General features: G+C 40.6%; 1 protein-coding gene across 1 annotated transcript in view; it reads left to right on the top strand.

Moving 5' to 3' along the window:
- Positions 1 to 16386, top strand: part of KCNK2 (potassium two pore domain channel subfamily K member 2) — a 151399-nt gene that overhangs the window by 56376 nt on the left and 78637 nt on the right. The window contains exon 2 of the mRNA XM_063125578.1: positions 4239 to 4549. Coding sequence (XP_062981648.1) covers positions 4239 to 4549 — 311 coding nt within the window. The remainder of the gene's footprint in view (positions 1 to 4238; positions 4550 to 16386) is intronic.

The following is a 16386-nucleotide window of genomic DNA, read 5'->3' on the forward strand; positions in this document are numbered from 1 at the left end:
CACAGTCCCACCACCACTCTTCTTCCCTTTGTTTGCGCCCACTGGTTCCTGGGCTACTGAGACCGTGGCCACGTGGAAGGCAATGGCAGTCCACTGTACACGTTTTTGGCGGGGAACCAGGAGAATAGTAGGCACTGGCTAGGCGTGACAAGGATGCTCGCGCACATTGATGGGTGGGTATGCCGGGTAGGTGGGTGGAGAAGTGTCTGTCGGTCACACGCGTTAAGACAAGAGTCATGTCAGAAAGGCCCACATCTGAGGAGAAGGACCTAACGGAGAGGGCAACTTTAGGTGGTATTTCAGGTCCCGCCTATTATTAAGTGCCCCACACTTATGTGGAGGAAGAAGCACGTTGCCCAGCCGTCCCGCACTCACGTATGAAAGGCGGGTGGGGGACGGCGGGGGCGGGTAGATTTGTCACAAAACATCGTGACTGGGGGGGAAAAGGGAGCGAGCGACTGCTTGCTCCGTAGAGAGAGCGCCAGCAGACCCGATTCTCTTCCGGCGTGCGAGCCACAGTCATACACACACACACACACCAAAAGCGAGCGAAGCACGCTCAAGCAGCTTGGGAGGACGGAGGTGGCCGGGAGAAGCCGTGGAAGAGGGTGGAGGGAGAGAAGAGGAGGAGAGCTGAGGGAGTTCCACACATACACACCTTGAGAGTGGAGCCAGTCGCTTTACATAGGCACCCAGACGCCGCACGAGACGCACGCACGAGGCGCTACACACACACACACACACACACACACACACTCGCGCACACATAGGCGCGCGCAGGCAGCTCACACCCCAGCGAGAGGGCGCGCGTGGAATCAGAGCTCAGCAGCCAAGCCTTCCCCCCACCCCACCCTCCTGCTTGCCTCGGGGTGCGTGTGCGTGTGTTGGTGGTGTATCTTTTCCTCGTCCCTCTTTCTGTCTCTGTGTCTCTTCAGACCCACGCGCTGCTCGTTCTCTTTTCTTTTCTCCCCTCCCCTTTCCTCTCCCACCCCCACCCCACCCCAATTCCTCCCCCCCCATATTTTTTTTTTAAATTTATTTTTTTTGCTCTCAAACTCTGCCTCCCCGAGCCCTGAAAAAATGCCTGCCCGTGAAGCGAGGAGAGGGCACCGGGTCTGTAAATAAGAAGTGAGTACTCGTTACAATGGCGCGTCTCGCTGGCTGAGGAAAAAAAAAAAGAGGGCTGCCTTGAAAAATGCTGCATGCTCCTTTTGCTTTTGCCGATGCATCTTCTCCTTCTTCTTCGCTCTAGGGCAGAGGAACCCCTCCCCAGAGCCCCACCCCACCCATTTGCAGGAGAGAGCCCGTTTTGCCCGTGCCGACCCATCCCTCTGCCTTCCTCTCCCCAACCAACACCCCCCCCCCCGGCGCCCCCCAGCATCATCTCCGCTTCGCCATCCCCGTTGCACGGGCTCTTCCTGCTGCATGCAACACCTTGGCTCGTTACACTTCATCTTTGTTCAAGGGGTGTGTGTAGCTTTGGCTGAGGGAAGGAAGGAAGGAAGGAAGGATTGGTTTTATTGTTGGCATTTAAAAGAGAAGAAACAAGCAAAAGGTCCGGGAGGTCCATAAAGACACCGGAGCTTTTCCAATCCCTTTGCTCGCTAACCCCATGGGCATAGGAAGACGTGCCGTTTGCAAACGATTTCAAGTGCATCTCTGGGGCGGCTGGGGGAGGGGGGGAAGATAGGAGAGGAGGAGAAACTGGTTGCTTCTTTGTAATAATAATAACAATAATAATAATAATAATAATAATAATAATAATAATAATACATGGGGAGAGGCATGAGGATTTATTTTTCTCTCGTGATGCTTTGCAAACGTCAAAAGGGGTTTGTCCCTGTCAGGGTGAAGGGTTTCTTATTTGTCCTGGGGGTGAGAGGGGAGTCAGTGTCGAATCCTGGCAAGGTGGATGAGCCTCATAAGGGCTGAGAAGGTGGATGGGTATGGATGAGGGAAGGATGGGAAGTGATGGTGCTTAGAGCACCGGTGCCTATTCTGTTTGCCATCAGCACAATGAGATGATGTGTTACTCTGCCATCCTTTACCCCCTTTGTTAGCTCAGCTGCATACAGCTGCTTCCTAAGGGGGAGTGGATCAAGGAAACTTGGGGATGCACTTACCTGGGGTGCCAGGATTTCTTTTGGACTAAGGGCATGTGGTGCATCTGGGCAGGAGGGGGGCGGTGCTACTGCTGTATCATCATCATCATTATCATTATCATCATTTTAAGTGAGAGGACACAATGTCCAGGTGAACAGCAGGAGTGTTTGTTGCATTAAACCTGGATTGCCACCATTTTGGCGTGGGTGGAGAGATGGAGCAAGGTGACAACATGCTAAGCGGGAAGAGAGATTAAAGTGATAGTGGCTGCATTAAGCAATGATGGAATAAATGGGGATTGCACTATGTTCCCCACCCTCTCCTACTTTTCTGACCCATTGCACATTTCTCATCTTGATTCACTACCCACTTAATATGTTGATCATTTTAGTATCAAGGAAGTTCAGTGTTGGCTGGTACTACAGTTTGTAGATTGCCTGGCCAAACCTCCAGACATTGTCCTCATCAGTCAAAGGGGAGCTTTCTTGAAAGCTTCTGTAGGCAGCACTGCTCAATCACAAAATTCAAACCAGTGACTCTGGAATATTGCCCTTGAAATCAATGAGATTAGTTCCATCGCATCAACTGCAGGCAGAGTGAGGTAGTTCTAAGACTGCATCTTTGGGCACATAGAAGGATGTATTGTCGCAGTGTGTTTTTGTGTGTGTTAAAAGTTGTCATAAAGCCACCATACAGAGAGGAATTAGCCATGTGAAGGTGTTGCCTGAACTCCTAGCTTTCTAGGAGTTGGAAAAGAGTAACTACATGACAGCACTGTGCAATGAGTCATGAAGAATGATCATCTGAAGTTTCTCATCTGTGTCTGCTGCTACCTTCTGCCCCTTTTTGCAGAGAGAGGGAGCTCAAGTCTGCTATACTAATTAAATTTACTATGGGTGATTGTCTTCTTCAAAGCTTGCCTGTATATGCGTCTTTCTGTGTTTGAACGTGTTGTAGTACTATAGCTTAACTTCCTGAGGAACACACTGTGCATGTGGGAAATAATGCAATATACTGTCCCCACCCCACCCCCTTTAAGACATCTCTATCTTTCAGAGTCATGAGGATGAACGAAAAAGAGATAGGGAGATTTGTATCTGGTTTTAGATATGGGATTTCCCTAACCCTACTGAAAGGGCAGTTGTGGCCACTTAGAGCAAATTAATGGTGTGTGTGTGTGTGTGTGTGTGTGTGTGTGTGTGTGATATTTTGAATGTAGCCAATATCTCAATGATCTTACAGGAAACTTTCACATATTTTGATGTAGTATGTTATTTTATATTTGGTAATTATTTCTGGAATTTTGGGGACAATACATTAGTAATATTTCACCAACTTTTATGCATAATTGCAAAGGAGAAAAAAGGTACTCTAATATTTGACATACAGCTAAGGAAATCCTAGGCTCCCAATAAAAAAAAAATGGTCCTGTCACATAAGAATTATTTAAAATTCCAAATCATGTGTATGAATTTTTCAGCCAAGTACCAGCACACATTTCTAAAAAGGATTTCACTTAAAAATACTTTCCAACTGAAATACTTGCTATTCTTAATGAATTGTGGCTGGAAGTTGTAGATGTGAGGAAGTGGAGATACAAGTATTGTGTGTGTGTGTGTGTGTGTGTGTGTGTATGTGTGTGCATAAGGTTTGAGAAAATATTATGTTAACTATTCAGTGCTAAACTAAAAATATAGATTAGCAAAACTTAAAATAAATCAGGAAGAGTTAAATCGAAAGAACTTAATGCAGTATGTAATTGTCAGGAACTATATTTTAAATAATTTTCAATATTATCTCAGTAGTGTTATATTCTGTGATTTACCTATATATTTTGTTTCAATACTTGGAATGCAAATATTATAATAAGCCTATCTAAGGACATGAAATAATGAATTGAGCAATACTGTCACAACAGGTTGCTGGAACCCCTTGTTCTATAGTACATTCCTGTGAAGATGGGCAAGTTGAACTCATTTGCAATGCCAGCATCGCTGTAGATAAATTGTCACATGAATTAATAGCTTCTCACTAACCCTCTAGCAAAAAAACCCCTATGAAATAAATCTCTGACAAGCTTTGTAAAAAAAATCAAATTAACATTCTGTTGTGTTTTTTTTTTCTTTTTTAATTAGTGGCGGCACCTGACTTGCTGGATCCCAAATCTGCCACTCAGAACTCCAAGCCCCGGCTGTCCTTTTCTACCAAACCCACCGTGCTAACTTCGCGGGAGGAGAGTGATATAACTATTAATGTTATGAAATGGAAGACGGTCTCAACCATTTTTCTAGTGGTGGTTTTGTATTTAATTATTGGAGCTACTGTATTCAAAGCCCTGGAGCAGCCACATGAAACTAACCAGAGAACAACTATTGTGTTCCAGAAACAGATGTTTGTATCAGAGCATTCCTGTGTGAATGACACAGAGCTTGAAGACTTAATTCAGGTAATTCCCTGTTAATAAATGTATTCTTGCTGTGTTTTAATGGGAACATTGTTTATGAGTTACACAGATGGTATTATACCAGCTACACTGCACCATAGCTGATATATGTAACAAATAATGTTTGGCACAGGTAATTTGACTTAAGACTCCATGTACAAAAATCATTGCTAAACCCATTTTTGCTACTAGCTTTGCATTAAAAGCTAATCTTTTCACTGAATGCTTCTGTTGAGCTTCTTAAATGGTTGTTCATTGGTAGAGGCAATACAGTGTACTGCTCTTAGATTGGATAAACTGCTGTATAGTCATATTGCCTAGTGGAAGAGGTGGACAGAATAAATAAGAGCCTTTCTTACTGCCTTCTATGAGGATTATTTCTGGGCATAACCAAGTATGAACAGTTCTCTATAACAATCATAAGTGATATAAGTGAGGGGTTCTAGATATAACGTTTCACTTTTTGTACTTGGAAGCTGACTTTTCTTATTTTTTTGATCAGTACCATTTACAGTACTTTTATTGACATGTGGAAAACAGAGATAAATCATTATACTTAGACCACAGATTTAACTTTAAGGTGTCCTAACTTTAGAGTAAGTCCTATTGGTCGCAATGAAATATGTATTCAAGTAAACATGCAACGGTAGGGCTATGAGTATATTTATTCATTTGTGTTGATCAACTTTTTTTTAATCAACAAATTTCTTCTACTTATGTACAGTCTTATTAAACATAGAAGAGCAGCCAGCTGTGTCTTTAGTCCCAAATTTTCAGCCTTTAAGGGCCAAGTATGCAAATCCATTGCAAATCACTGTAAGATACCTTATACTGGAGTGGCATTAAATAAGGCTATATACACCAGTTTCTGGGGGACATGGGTGAGAGGGTGCTGTTGCACTATGTCCTGCTTGTGGGTCCCTGGTCGACAGCTGGTTGGCCGTGGTGTGAACAAAATGTTGGTCTGATCCAGCATGGCTCTTCTTCTGATCCTTTAAACTCCTATTAATTCATATAAGCCTAAATAAAATTACTGATATCCCATTAGGGATGGGAGAATCTATCTATTTCTGTTCTGTGACACTTTATCATGTTTTACCCATTATTCCTTGCTGTTTCCAAACTAACATGTGATTTAAAAAAATCTAAACTATGTATTTAAATAGTATTTTAATACTTATTCCATTGTGTATTTTCTCTCAAAAATGTTTAAAATACATATTTTGGTATATTTAAACTGCCAAAAACTGTGTCACAACATTAAAAAAAGTTATTTGGTGGATAATTTGGTTCAGTTCTTCACAATAGTCCTAGAGGTGGGAATCAGTTCATTACTTATAGAAATTTGCAAAGATGGAATTCCCCAGGCAACCCTGATCCAAAATGCTTGTGCTGAATTGTGTCACCACAAGTGGTTGGTCATACAGGGCTTCAGGTTAGTAATGAGAAAAGTTTAACCTTATCCAGTGAGCAACTGGTAGGATGCTTTTAAAAAGGGAGTGGTTTTAAATCATATAGGACACAATACTATTCATATTTAGACAGAAAAAAATGCTACAACTCCCAACTTTCCCCAGCATGCATGGATGGCTGGGGAATGCTGGGAGTTGTAGGACTTCTTTCTGTCTAAACATGCATAGGATTGCACCTTTAAATACACGTGGGTTTACTGTGTCACTATACTATTTGACTACATCTGGAAATATAAAATGATACTTCTCTGAGTTGCAGACTGCGTACTGATTGTAATTCTATAGTAGGCAGTGGCAGAAAAAGCTTTCACTCTTCTTCTTGTTAGGAGTTCGCCCTCCAATTCTGCCAACCTGTCATCTTTTGTAGTTATTTAATTGCTGTTCAAAATATATTGTGTTGAGGAGAGGAGTTGGGTTGTTCATTCACAATACAATTATAATAACAGTTTTGCTCCAGCGAGGATTGTTCTCCTGTGTGATTGAACACATAAACAATATTTCAGGACTAGATTTTGTGAAGGACAGAAAGGTAAACATTATGCAATTGTAGGTTATTAAGATAGCTTTAATGATCGAGTGTGTGAAGAAAATTGTAGAACTATATTCACTATAATGTTTTATTTTCAGACAGTAGTTACCTATTACCTTGTTGAAGCCTGAAATTGAATTTAGTTGATTTTATAAAACAAAACATAATTTTAGTAGTGTGACTAAGGGACAGCTTCAATAAAAGAAGTGGCACTGACAGAACTTTTTGAAGTCATCCTGTGAGTGCATATACAGGTGACATTTATAGCAGAACTAATTATTTATCTATGCTTTCTTTATCGTTGTCTGTGGCTGGATCTACACTACTGGGGCACCATCCACATTCCATACACCACTTTCATAGCATAATTTCCTGGTTTTTATTCCACATTCATAATGATTTGACATGTGTAGATCTGGCCAGAAGTTTCTGGCCAGAATTCATCTCAGTAGAAGGTAGAAGTTGCCCAGTTAACATTAATTTGTGCTAGCTATATCTTTCATTTATAATCCTTAATCCATTTAGGAGTAGCCCTATTGCTTTCTGCATGGGTTTTTTGAGCTGTGTTGTCCTGTTCACATCAATCTTTTCTCTGAACAATTTTTATTTATTATTTCTATCTCATGAGTAATAATTCCTAAATTGTATTCAGATGTCCATTTACCTGTGGAATGGATACTGCTAGAATAGCTCCCCCTCCTCCTGCAGCCCCCATGTGTCCCCAAAATCTGCTAAGAAGAGTTAGCCAATTTGGAGAGGATGTGCAGGATTATGGGTCCCTTCATGTGATGCTGTATGGAACCACCCTATCTGCATTATAATAACATCACTGTGAAGTAGGCCATTATTGATCACATTTTTTGTGTGACAAGCTGATTTTGAGACAATGTGACTCCTGTGAATTTGTAGCTTTCTAGGATATGAAGTTGAGTATTTTTGATATAGGTGTTGCAAATTGCCTACGTTGAATTTGCAGAGATTTTTCCTCTGGGGATTTCTATAAGAAAAGAGATGTGCAGTATATGTTTTGGCTGCATTTCTATGTGCTTGAATCAACCTGCCCAAAGACACACATATTACACTATGACGGGGTTTGCACATAACAAGAAGCCAACTTGAGGGATTTCCCAGCTTCTTGTTGCCATGCTGGCCACCATTTTGCATATTCAAACAGGGGCATGCTGTAGCTTGTCGTTACATGTGATCCTTTCAAGGATGCGTTGTTGGGGTGCTTGACAAGCCACCTACAACCCTAAAACAGCCAATGGGTTCTGGGTGGCTTGTCAAACACCCCAACAACTCACCCTCGCCAGGTTTGCACATAATGACAAGCTACGGAGCACCCCTACCTCACCTTGAGTATCACGTTATGTGTGAACCCACCTTATATTTCTCCCTTGTCAAATTTTGCACTGTCTGAAACTTGCAACAACCCAAATGTTTTTACTGCCTAAGTGCTTGTATTTCCCACAGCTTTTGTACAACATCAGCTTGACTCAGTAAATATACTCCCTACTGAGAATGTCTCTGTTTACTATAACTTGAATTTATTTTACTGAGTTCTGCCTACATTTCATTAGTTTTCCTCCTTGTCATCTTTATTTCTGCCAGGTAAAATTGCAACATAAGAGAAGATAAACTCAAATCAGATATACAAACTCCCAACTGGATAAACCAATCAATCAATGACACAATTCATTCATTTCCTAGGTGGAATGGTAGGCACTAGAAAGCCACTTCTGTTCTGCATGGTTGGGATCCCTGCCATTGTGGCACAGGAACTATTTGCTTAATTCCAAGAGGCTTCATTGGGCTGTATACGGGAAGTCACCACATGGGCCAGGAAGCTCACGTGATTGCCCTGGGCATATGTTAAGGCTCCAACATGGCGCCCAAAGCAGTTTTCCAGGCCACAACAACTAGTTAATGTATGAAGGTATGAGTCAATAAAAAGCATTCATACGTGCCAGTGTATCAGTTAATCAGGAAATTTTGTTACTTTTGGGAAAGTTAACATTTCAAAGTTTACCTTTATTGTGACTATTACGAAAACAGAACAAACAAAAAATACATCACGAAAAGCAAAAAACAAAGAAACATTACATATATAGGAATATCATCATTTCCCATCATATATATCATGTTGAAATACCAGACACTATTAACTAAAATGAATTATATGCTGAATTGAAGATGTTGGCAAGTCAGTTTTAGACCAAGACCATAATTTCAGACTAAAGTACTAGAGTTGAATGTTTGTTTGCAAGCAGAAAAGTTGAATAATTCTAACCCATAGTGTCTTTTTAAAAGCATTTCTGAGAAATGCCTCCTTAAAAGATACGTTTCTTGACTTTCATAAAAATTTAGTAGGTAGATTTTTGAGGAAATATTCATGAAAATGAATATTCAATAGTCTTATACTCTGGTAAGGGTTCTAATCAATAGTCAAAGGACTAGAGGGAGAAGTTCTCAGTAAACGAGTCTAGAATTTTTTGCTATACTATAAAATGTGATATTTAAAAGAAGAAGCATAACTGATTCATGTGAACTAGAATTCAACCATCTAACAATGGATAAGATCCTTTAGTCCCTTGTCACATAGTAGACGAATGGCAAGAAGAAACAGGAATGGTACACACTTTGCTACTTCTAAGTCGCCTCCAAAAACTACATGTTTAGGGATGCACTTTTTTTTTAAAGTCTACACTTAAAATGTAAAGCATTGATGTTACAATGAGGTGTATCAAAAAGAAACATTCACCAGGATTAGCAGCAGCTCTCTGCTTACATTGTTTGTTATGTCATTTATTTCCCATCTTTCCTATAAGGGGCCCAAGGTAGATCTTCCTCCTCTCCATTTTATTCTCACAACAACTCTGTGAGGTAGATTAGGCTGAGAGTCAGTGATCAGTCCAAAGTCACTCAGTGAGATCCATAGCTGGGTAGGAACTTGAACCTGGTGTACATTCAATGGAAAACCCAGATTTGTTGCTGTGTGATGACTGAAGTAGCCCTAAGAAACTATGGCTTTGATAACGATTTTTGTTAATGATTAAGTGCTTTTTGCTTAAAAATCCTCTCTATCTTATTTTTCTTTATTTCTGTACATTTTCATATTATTTCATATGAATAACTATAGAAATACAGAATAAGAAACACATGATTAATTTGTCAGTGAGACACATGGATTTCCCTTGGTTAAATTCAACAATGAGTAGTGAGTTCATTCAGGTGTTCTTATTTCTATCAGTTCACTCACTATCATCCAGAAGATGAACTTAGTATTCTAATATGATCTAATATGACTTTCTCATTTTTAACTCCCATGATTCACAGCACCAGTGCAAGTTTCTAGTTGTGTGAACTACAATAAAAGGATTGTTTCAAATAAACCAGAACAATTTATGAGCGGTCTTGAATACTAAGTTCATATCCATAATAACGTTGATATGTACATAATGCACAACTGATTGAAAATAACGGCATTTCCAGACAGCCATTTTGTTATGCAACAAATGTGCAGCTGTTACTCAGTTGTGGGGAATCCAGAAGTCTTTCCACAAAGTAGCAGTTCTGTTGCAGATATCTTGCATTTGCCAGTAAATCAGCACCGCAACTGGAATTTCCTCCCAGATCTCCCAGATTTCTGCCTAATGAGAGTCAGCCTTCTCTGACCTGGTGACCCCCAGATGTTTTAGACTTCAGCTATCATCAGCTCTACCCAGCATGTCCAATGGTCAATAATTTGAGAGTTGTAGTCCAACAAAATCTGGAAGGCAGCATGCTAGAGAAAGCTGCCCTATATGATTAATAATGAATAATTCCCTGATAGTGGATATTACATTTAGTGTAGTGTCAAATGGGGTCAGTTTCACCCTCTATGTACCACCAGATCCCCAACTAAAATCAACCGTGGCACTGAGATCTTTGTGGTGCTTATGAGATCCAAACTTTTTCTCCCATTGGCACAAGGTCCCCTGGGAACTAGTTTAGGGGAAGATGGCACAAAAGCAAGCAGTTAACCAGGGGAAGAAGCTATGCCGGATCTGCTAGCTAAGTGATGGTTTGCCATCAATATAAATGGTTAGAAACTTGGATGTGTTGTACTTAACTTTAGGATATATTATCACTTCTGAAATCAAACAGAAATATACACAGCTTAAGGAGTTAACCCTTTATGGCGGCATAGATTTTAAGATTATACCATTTACCCAGAGAGACTTATTTTAATATGGAGATCAATCACAGCGTCATTGACATCTGAAATTAAATAGTTTAATGGATTGTCAATTTTATAGGCTCCAGTGGCAAAACACATTTATAAAATCGTATCATGCAAGTAGGATATATTGTATCATCTATTGTTTTGGATAGGCCAGTGAGTTGATTAAAAACATGTGGCTTGCCCTGTATTGTGTGATAATGCAGTACTGGAGCACCATAATAAAACACAAATTACCCTATAAAGCAGTATTGATCTAATGTTTGACCATGAAACATTCACACTAGGGAGAACGTTGCCATTTCCAGGCGGAGGGATTTAAGACCAGAAATGTTATCGCATAGAAAATGTAATAGATCAGTTTCAAACAGCTAAAGGAACTTAATTAATGATTTGTTCCTTTATACAATTATGCTAAAACAATGATGATGATTATTGCATCCTCCATTTAAAGAAAAACTGCACATTTGTATTTGTAAACAAAGGTGAAAAGAATCAACAAAGTTGTTAGTGCTTTTTTACCGTATTTCTTCGATTATAAGATGCCATCGATTGTAAGACGCCACTAATTTCAGTACCACCAACAGAAGAAAAATTTTGATTCTAAGAAATAATAAACACACCCGCGATTCTAAGATGCACCCCGTTTTTAAAGATGTTTATATGGGGGGAAAAGTGCATCTTAGAATCGAAGAAACATGATATATTGTTTTAAATTCCTTTGTTGTTGTTTATTCGTTCAGTCGCTTCCGACTCTTCACCACTTCATGGACCAGCCCACGACAGAGCTTTCTGTCGGCTGTCACCACCCCTAGCTCCCCCAAGGTCAAGTCTGTCACCTCTAGAATATCATCCATCCATCTTGCTATGATAAATCGCATTGAGGAACTGCTATTGAGAGAACTGCTATTGCAGAAATTTGGAAAATAAAATAAAATATATAGAATCATAGTTGGAAGGGGCCCACAAGGCCATCAAGTCCAACTCCCCGCTCAATGCAGGAATCCACCCTAAAGCATCCCCGACAGATGCTTGTCCAGCTGCCTCTTGAAGGCCTCTAGTGTGGGAGAGGCCACAACCTCATCAGGCAACTGATTCCATTGTCGTACTGCTCTAACAGTCAGGAAGTTTTTCCTGATGTCCAGCTGGAATCTGGCTTCCTTTAACTTCCGTGTCCTGCACTCTGGGAGGATCGAGAAGAGATCCTGACCCTCCTCTGTGTGACAACCTTTTAAGTATTTGAAGAGTGCTCTCATGTCTCCCCTCAATCTTCTCTTCTCCAGGCTAAACATGCCCAGTTCTTTCAGTCTCTCTTCATAGGGCTTTGTTTCTAGACCCCTGATCATCCTGGTTGCCCTCCTCTGAACACGCTCCAGCTTGTCCGCGTCGTTCTTGAATTGTGGAGCCCAGAACTGGATGCAATACTCTAGATGAGGCCTAACCAGGGCTGAATAGAGAGGAACCAGTACCTCACGAGATTTGGAAGCTATACTTCTATTGATGCAGCCCAAAATAGCATTTGCCTTTCTTGCAGCCATATCGCACTGTTGGCTCATATTCAGCTTGTGATCTACAACAATTCCAAGATCCTTCTCATTTGTAGTATTGCTGAGCCAAGTATCCCCCATCTTGTAACTGTGCCTTTGGTTTCTATTTCCTAAATGTAGAACTTGGCATTTATCCCTATTAAATTTCATTCTGTTGTTTTCAGCCCAGCACTCCAGCCTATCAAGATCACTTTGAAGTTTGTTTCTGTCTTCCAGGGTTTTAGCTATCCCACCCAATTTTGTGTCATCTGCAAATTTGATAAGCGTTCCCTGCACCTCCTTGTCCAAATCATTAATAAAAATGTTGAAGAACACTGGGCCCAGAACTGATCCCTGCAGTTCCCCACTCGTTGCATCTCCCCAGTTTGAGAAGGTTCCATTGATAAGTACTCTTTGAGTCCGATTCTGTAGCCAACTGTGAATCCACCTAATAGTTGTTCCATCTAGCCCACTTTTAGCTAGTTTGTTAATCAGAATATCATGGGGCACTTTGTCAAAAGCTTTGCTGAAGTCAAGGTATATGACGTCCACAGCATTCCCACAGTCCACAAAGGAGGTTACCTTATCAAAAAATGAGATCAAATTAGTCTGACATGATTTGTTCCTGACAAATCCATGTTGGCTTCTAGTAATCACTGCATTGATTTCAAGATGTTTACAGATTGACTTCTTTATAATCTGCTCCAGAATTTCCCCAGGAATGGATGTCAGACTGACTGGTCTGTAGTTCCCAGGTTCCTCCCTTTTGCCCTTTTTGAAGATAGGGACAACGTTAGCCCTCCTTCAGTCATCCGGTACCTCACCCGTCTTCCATGATTTTGCAAAGATAATAGACAAAAGTTCTGAGAGTTTTTCTGCTAGCTCCTTCATTACTCTAGGATGCAGTTCATTGGGCCCTGGAGATTTGAACTCATTCAAGGAAATTAGGTGTTCTTTAACCATTTCTTTATCAATCTCAAACTGCAATCCTGCCCCCTCAACTTCTGCTTCACTTTTTACATGGGGGTCATAGACCCGCATTTGGGAGAAGACTGAGGCAAAGAAGGAATTGAGCACTTCAGCCTTTTCTTTGTCATCTGTTACCAATTTGCCATCCTCATTAAGCAGTTGAACCACCATTTCTTTCCTCTGTCTTTTACTACTCACATATCTGAAGAAAGCCTTTTTATTGCTTTTAGCATCCCTCGCTAATCTCAGATTCACAGCTTTAGGCTTCCCGACGCCATTTCGGCACTTCTGTGCCACCTGTCTGTACTCTTCTTTTGTAGCCTGGCCTTCCTTCCAATTCCTATATGTATCCTTTTTTGTTTTCAATATGATATGACTTGGATAGGTTGGTGTCTTCATAACATTTGAAATCATAAATGAGAGCCAATGTTGTGTAGTGGCTAAGGTGTTGGACTGGGAGTCGGGAGATCCGGGTTCTAGTCCCCACTCGGCCATGGAAACCAACTGGGTGACTTTGGGCCAGTCTCAGACTCTCAGCCCAACCCACCTCACAGGGTTGTTGTTTTGAGGATAAAGTAGATAGGAGGGTTATGTATGCCGCCTTGAATTCCTTGGAAGAAAAAGGCGGGATATAAGTAGTAGTAGTAATAATAATAATAATAATAAATAATGGCATATAAACAAAGGTCCAACAGCTCCACCCTATAAACTATCATGTGAGCCTAGCAACTGGTACAAAACAGCACTAGCATCTTGACCTAATGCCATAGAAATTATGTAAGCTGGGGTAAATATGCATCAATCAGATGTGATGGTGTCTGTGTGTCAGGCATAGGGTTGTCTGCAATGGAGTACATCATATTTATGAAGCCAGCCCATTGGAATATGAAGCTAAATTGCTAGTCTTAAGTATGCTATGTAGTAGTAAGGCCTAGTTTAAACATGGTGCTGGGCAGGCAAGATCTCAACCACATCTAGCATTATATGTACATTGGGCACTGTTCAACTGTGTTGTTTCGTTGCATTATTGGAAACTTGAGTCTGAATTATGCGCAAGGAAAGAATCCAACTAAAGTTGCATTTGCACAAATGTTTTTGCATAACTCTTGTGCAGTCCATTGTGCATTCTACTTGTGCAGCCAGTTATGCAACTGCTAGCAATACATTGTGCAACCGGTTGTGCAACTGCTTGCAGAACCAGTTGCACAAGCATAATGGACAACCACTTGTGGAATGGAAAGATTCAGTGGAACTCTGCTAGTACTATTTGAGTTTGCAAAATGTCACCGTTAGATACTTCCCAATGATTCCTGGCCTAACAGTGCAGTGCTTGCCTTGGCTACTGATTCCTGGCATGCTGATACTGCATGCATAGACAAAGCCACCCAACATATTTAAGATGCTCACCTGGTTCTCATGTTTAATTTGAACCTAAGCTTTATTGAAATAAGTGATCCAGATAATCGGTGCCTTTGATTTCAATCAAGTATGAATATGCTGTCAGGTATTTTTAGGATCAGGGATACCAGGCTGTAATTCTAGGCACACTTTCTTTGAATTGAGTTCCATTAATTCCAAATATGGTATCAGTTATTAAGTATGCAAATACAGATTCACTGGAATATTTTTTAGAACCTTTTAGACTGCAGGGTTTACATCAGCACCAAAACACAAACATCTTTTTGTGATATAGCTTTTTTAATCAGATGTCATTGAAGCAAAGGAGGATAATGCTGTTCTTGGGAAACACTTTTAGGTTGCAGTACTCTTTATACCTAAGAGTAAAGTCATTGAACTCTATGGGACCTACTTTTGAGTACACATGTATAGGATTACACTGTTAATTAGTTTAGGTGTCACAAAAGAAGTCAAGAAATTCCCTTTAAACTATTATGTGTGTTACACAGTTGGTCACAGTCTAGAAGATAATGATATAGTGATTAAATCTCAACATGTGATTCAGAATATAGCATATTTAGGCATTACTGTGCGTATTAGCAGTGCAGTTAAAGTGATTTCTTTATTACACATTTCAGCTGCCTCATGCTTCTTTTGGATAAATTGGGTAGCATGCATGTTTGAAGTTAAACTTAAGCAACTACATTCACTGCTATTAGTGTTGGTGCTTTCTTTGTGAGTGTATAATTTGATATCAGGGGGTAAGGGCATCCTCATACATAAAACCAATAGTTTTTTGCCACTGACTTCAATGTAAGTTAGATTGCATTCTTGTGTTGTTTTATTCATAAGTAATCATGGAGCCAGTATATAAACACAATTTAATGTGTAGGACCTCATTGGTTTTATAGCCTTTTCATCATTGGGACCCAGGATGTCAGGAGTTTTATCCATGGGGTCATAATGGAACCAGGGTTTATTAAAGCTGAACCCTACAAACCGTTTTTCAGTGTCAAGATTGCCAATATTAATATGTCTCATGGAAGACAATTTTCCAGCCAATGGGAGTGTCTTTTATAGATACCTCTGTTTTTAATCTATAACTCTGCACAGAGCAGACTATTTCATATTCAGGTCAAATATAAGAACATAAGAATAGCTGTGCTGGATCACACCAAGGTCCATCTAGTCCAGTATTCTGTTCATGCGGTGGCCAACCAGCTGACCACAAGCAGGACATGAATGCAACAACACCCTCCTTCACCCACAAAATCAAGCACACAATTATACAACTAGGTTTATGTGATCTGGTTAGTATGACACCTAGGATGTGGATTAGCCAGTTTATGGACTTAGTTTCAGGTGGGATTGCCAGTATGTAGATTCAGTGCTGTCCTTTGCTTCTGGATAATGAATTTTCCACATATAGCTACATCTAAATAAACATTGAGTTGTGTCCAATGTTGTCTTGCTGACAAAAGGCTGTTTGATCCAGCAGAAGCTTCCATCTGTGGCATTTTTTGCAAAATCCATCAGATGAGTTTTGCAAATTCCCTCTTGCCACCTGCAGCTTCCTGTGCAACTCCCCATTGGTGTTCTGAAGATTTTCCAACCTTCTGGTGAAGATTTGGGCAGGCTCAGGGGGTAGAGGGAATTTCCTAAAATTCCTTGCCATCGCACTCCACTGACAAGCTTTCACTGGGTCAAAGAACCTGTAGAGCATA

This window comes from Elgaria multicarinata, chromosome 4, assembly GCF_023053635.1.
Source record: "Elgaria multicarinata webbii isolate HBS135686 ecotype San Diego chromosome 4, rElgMul1.1.pri, whole genome shotgun sequence".
NCBI lineage: Eukaryota > Metazoa > Chordata > Lepidosauria > Squamata > Anguidae > Elgaria > Elgaria multicarinata.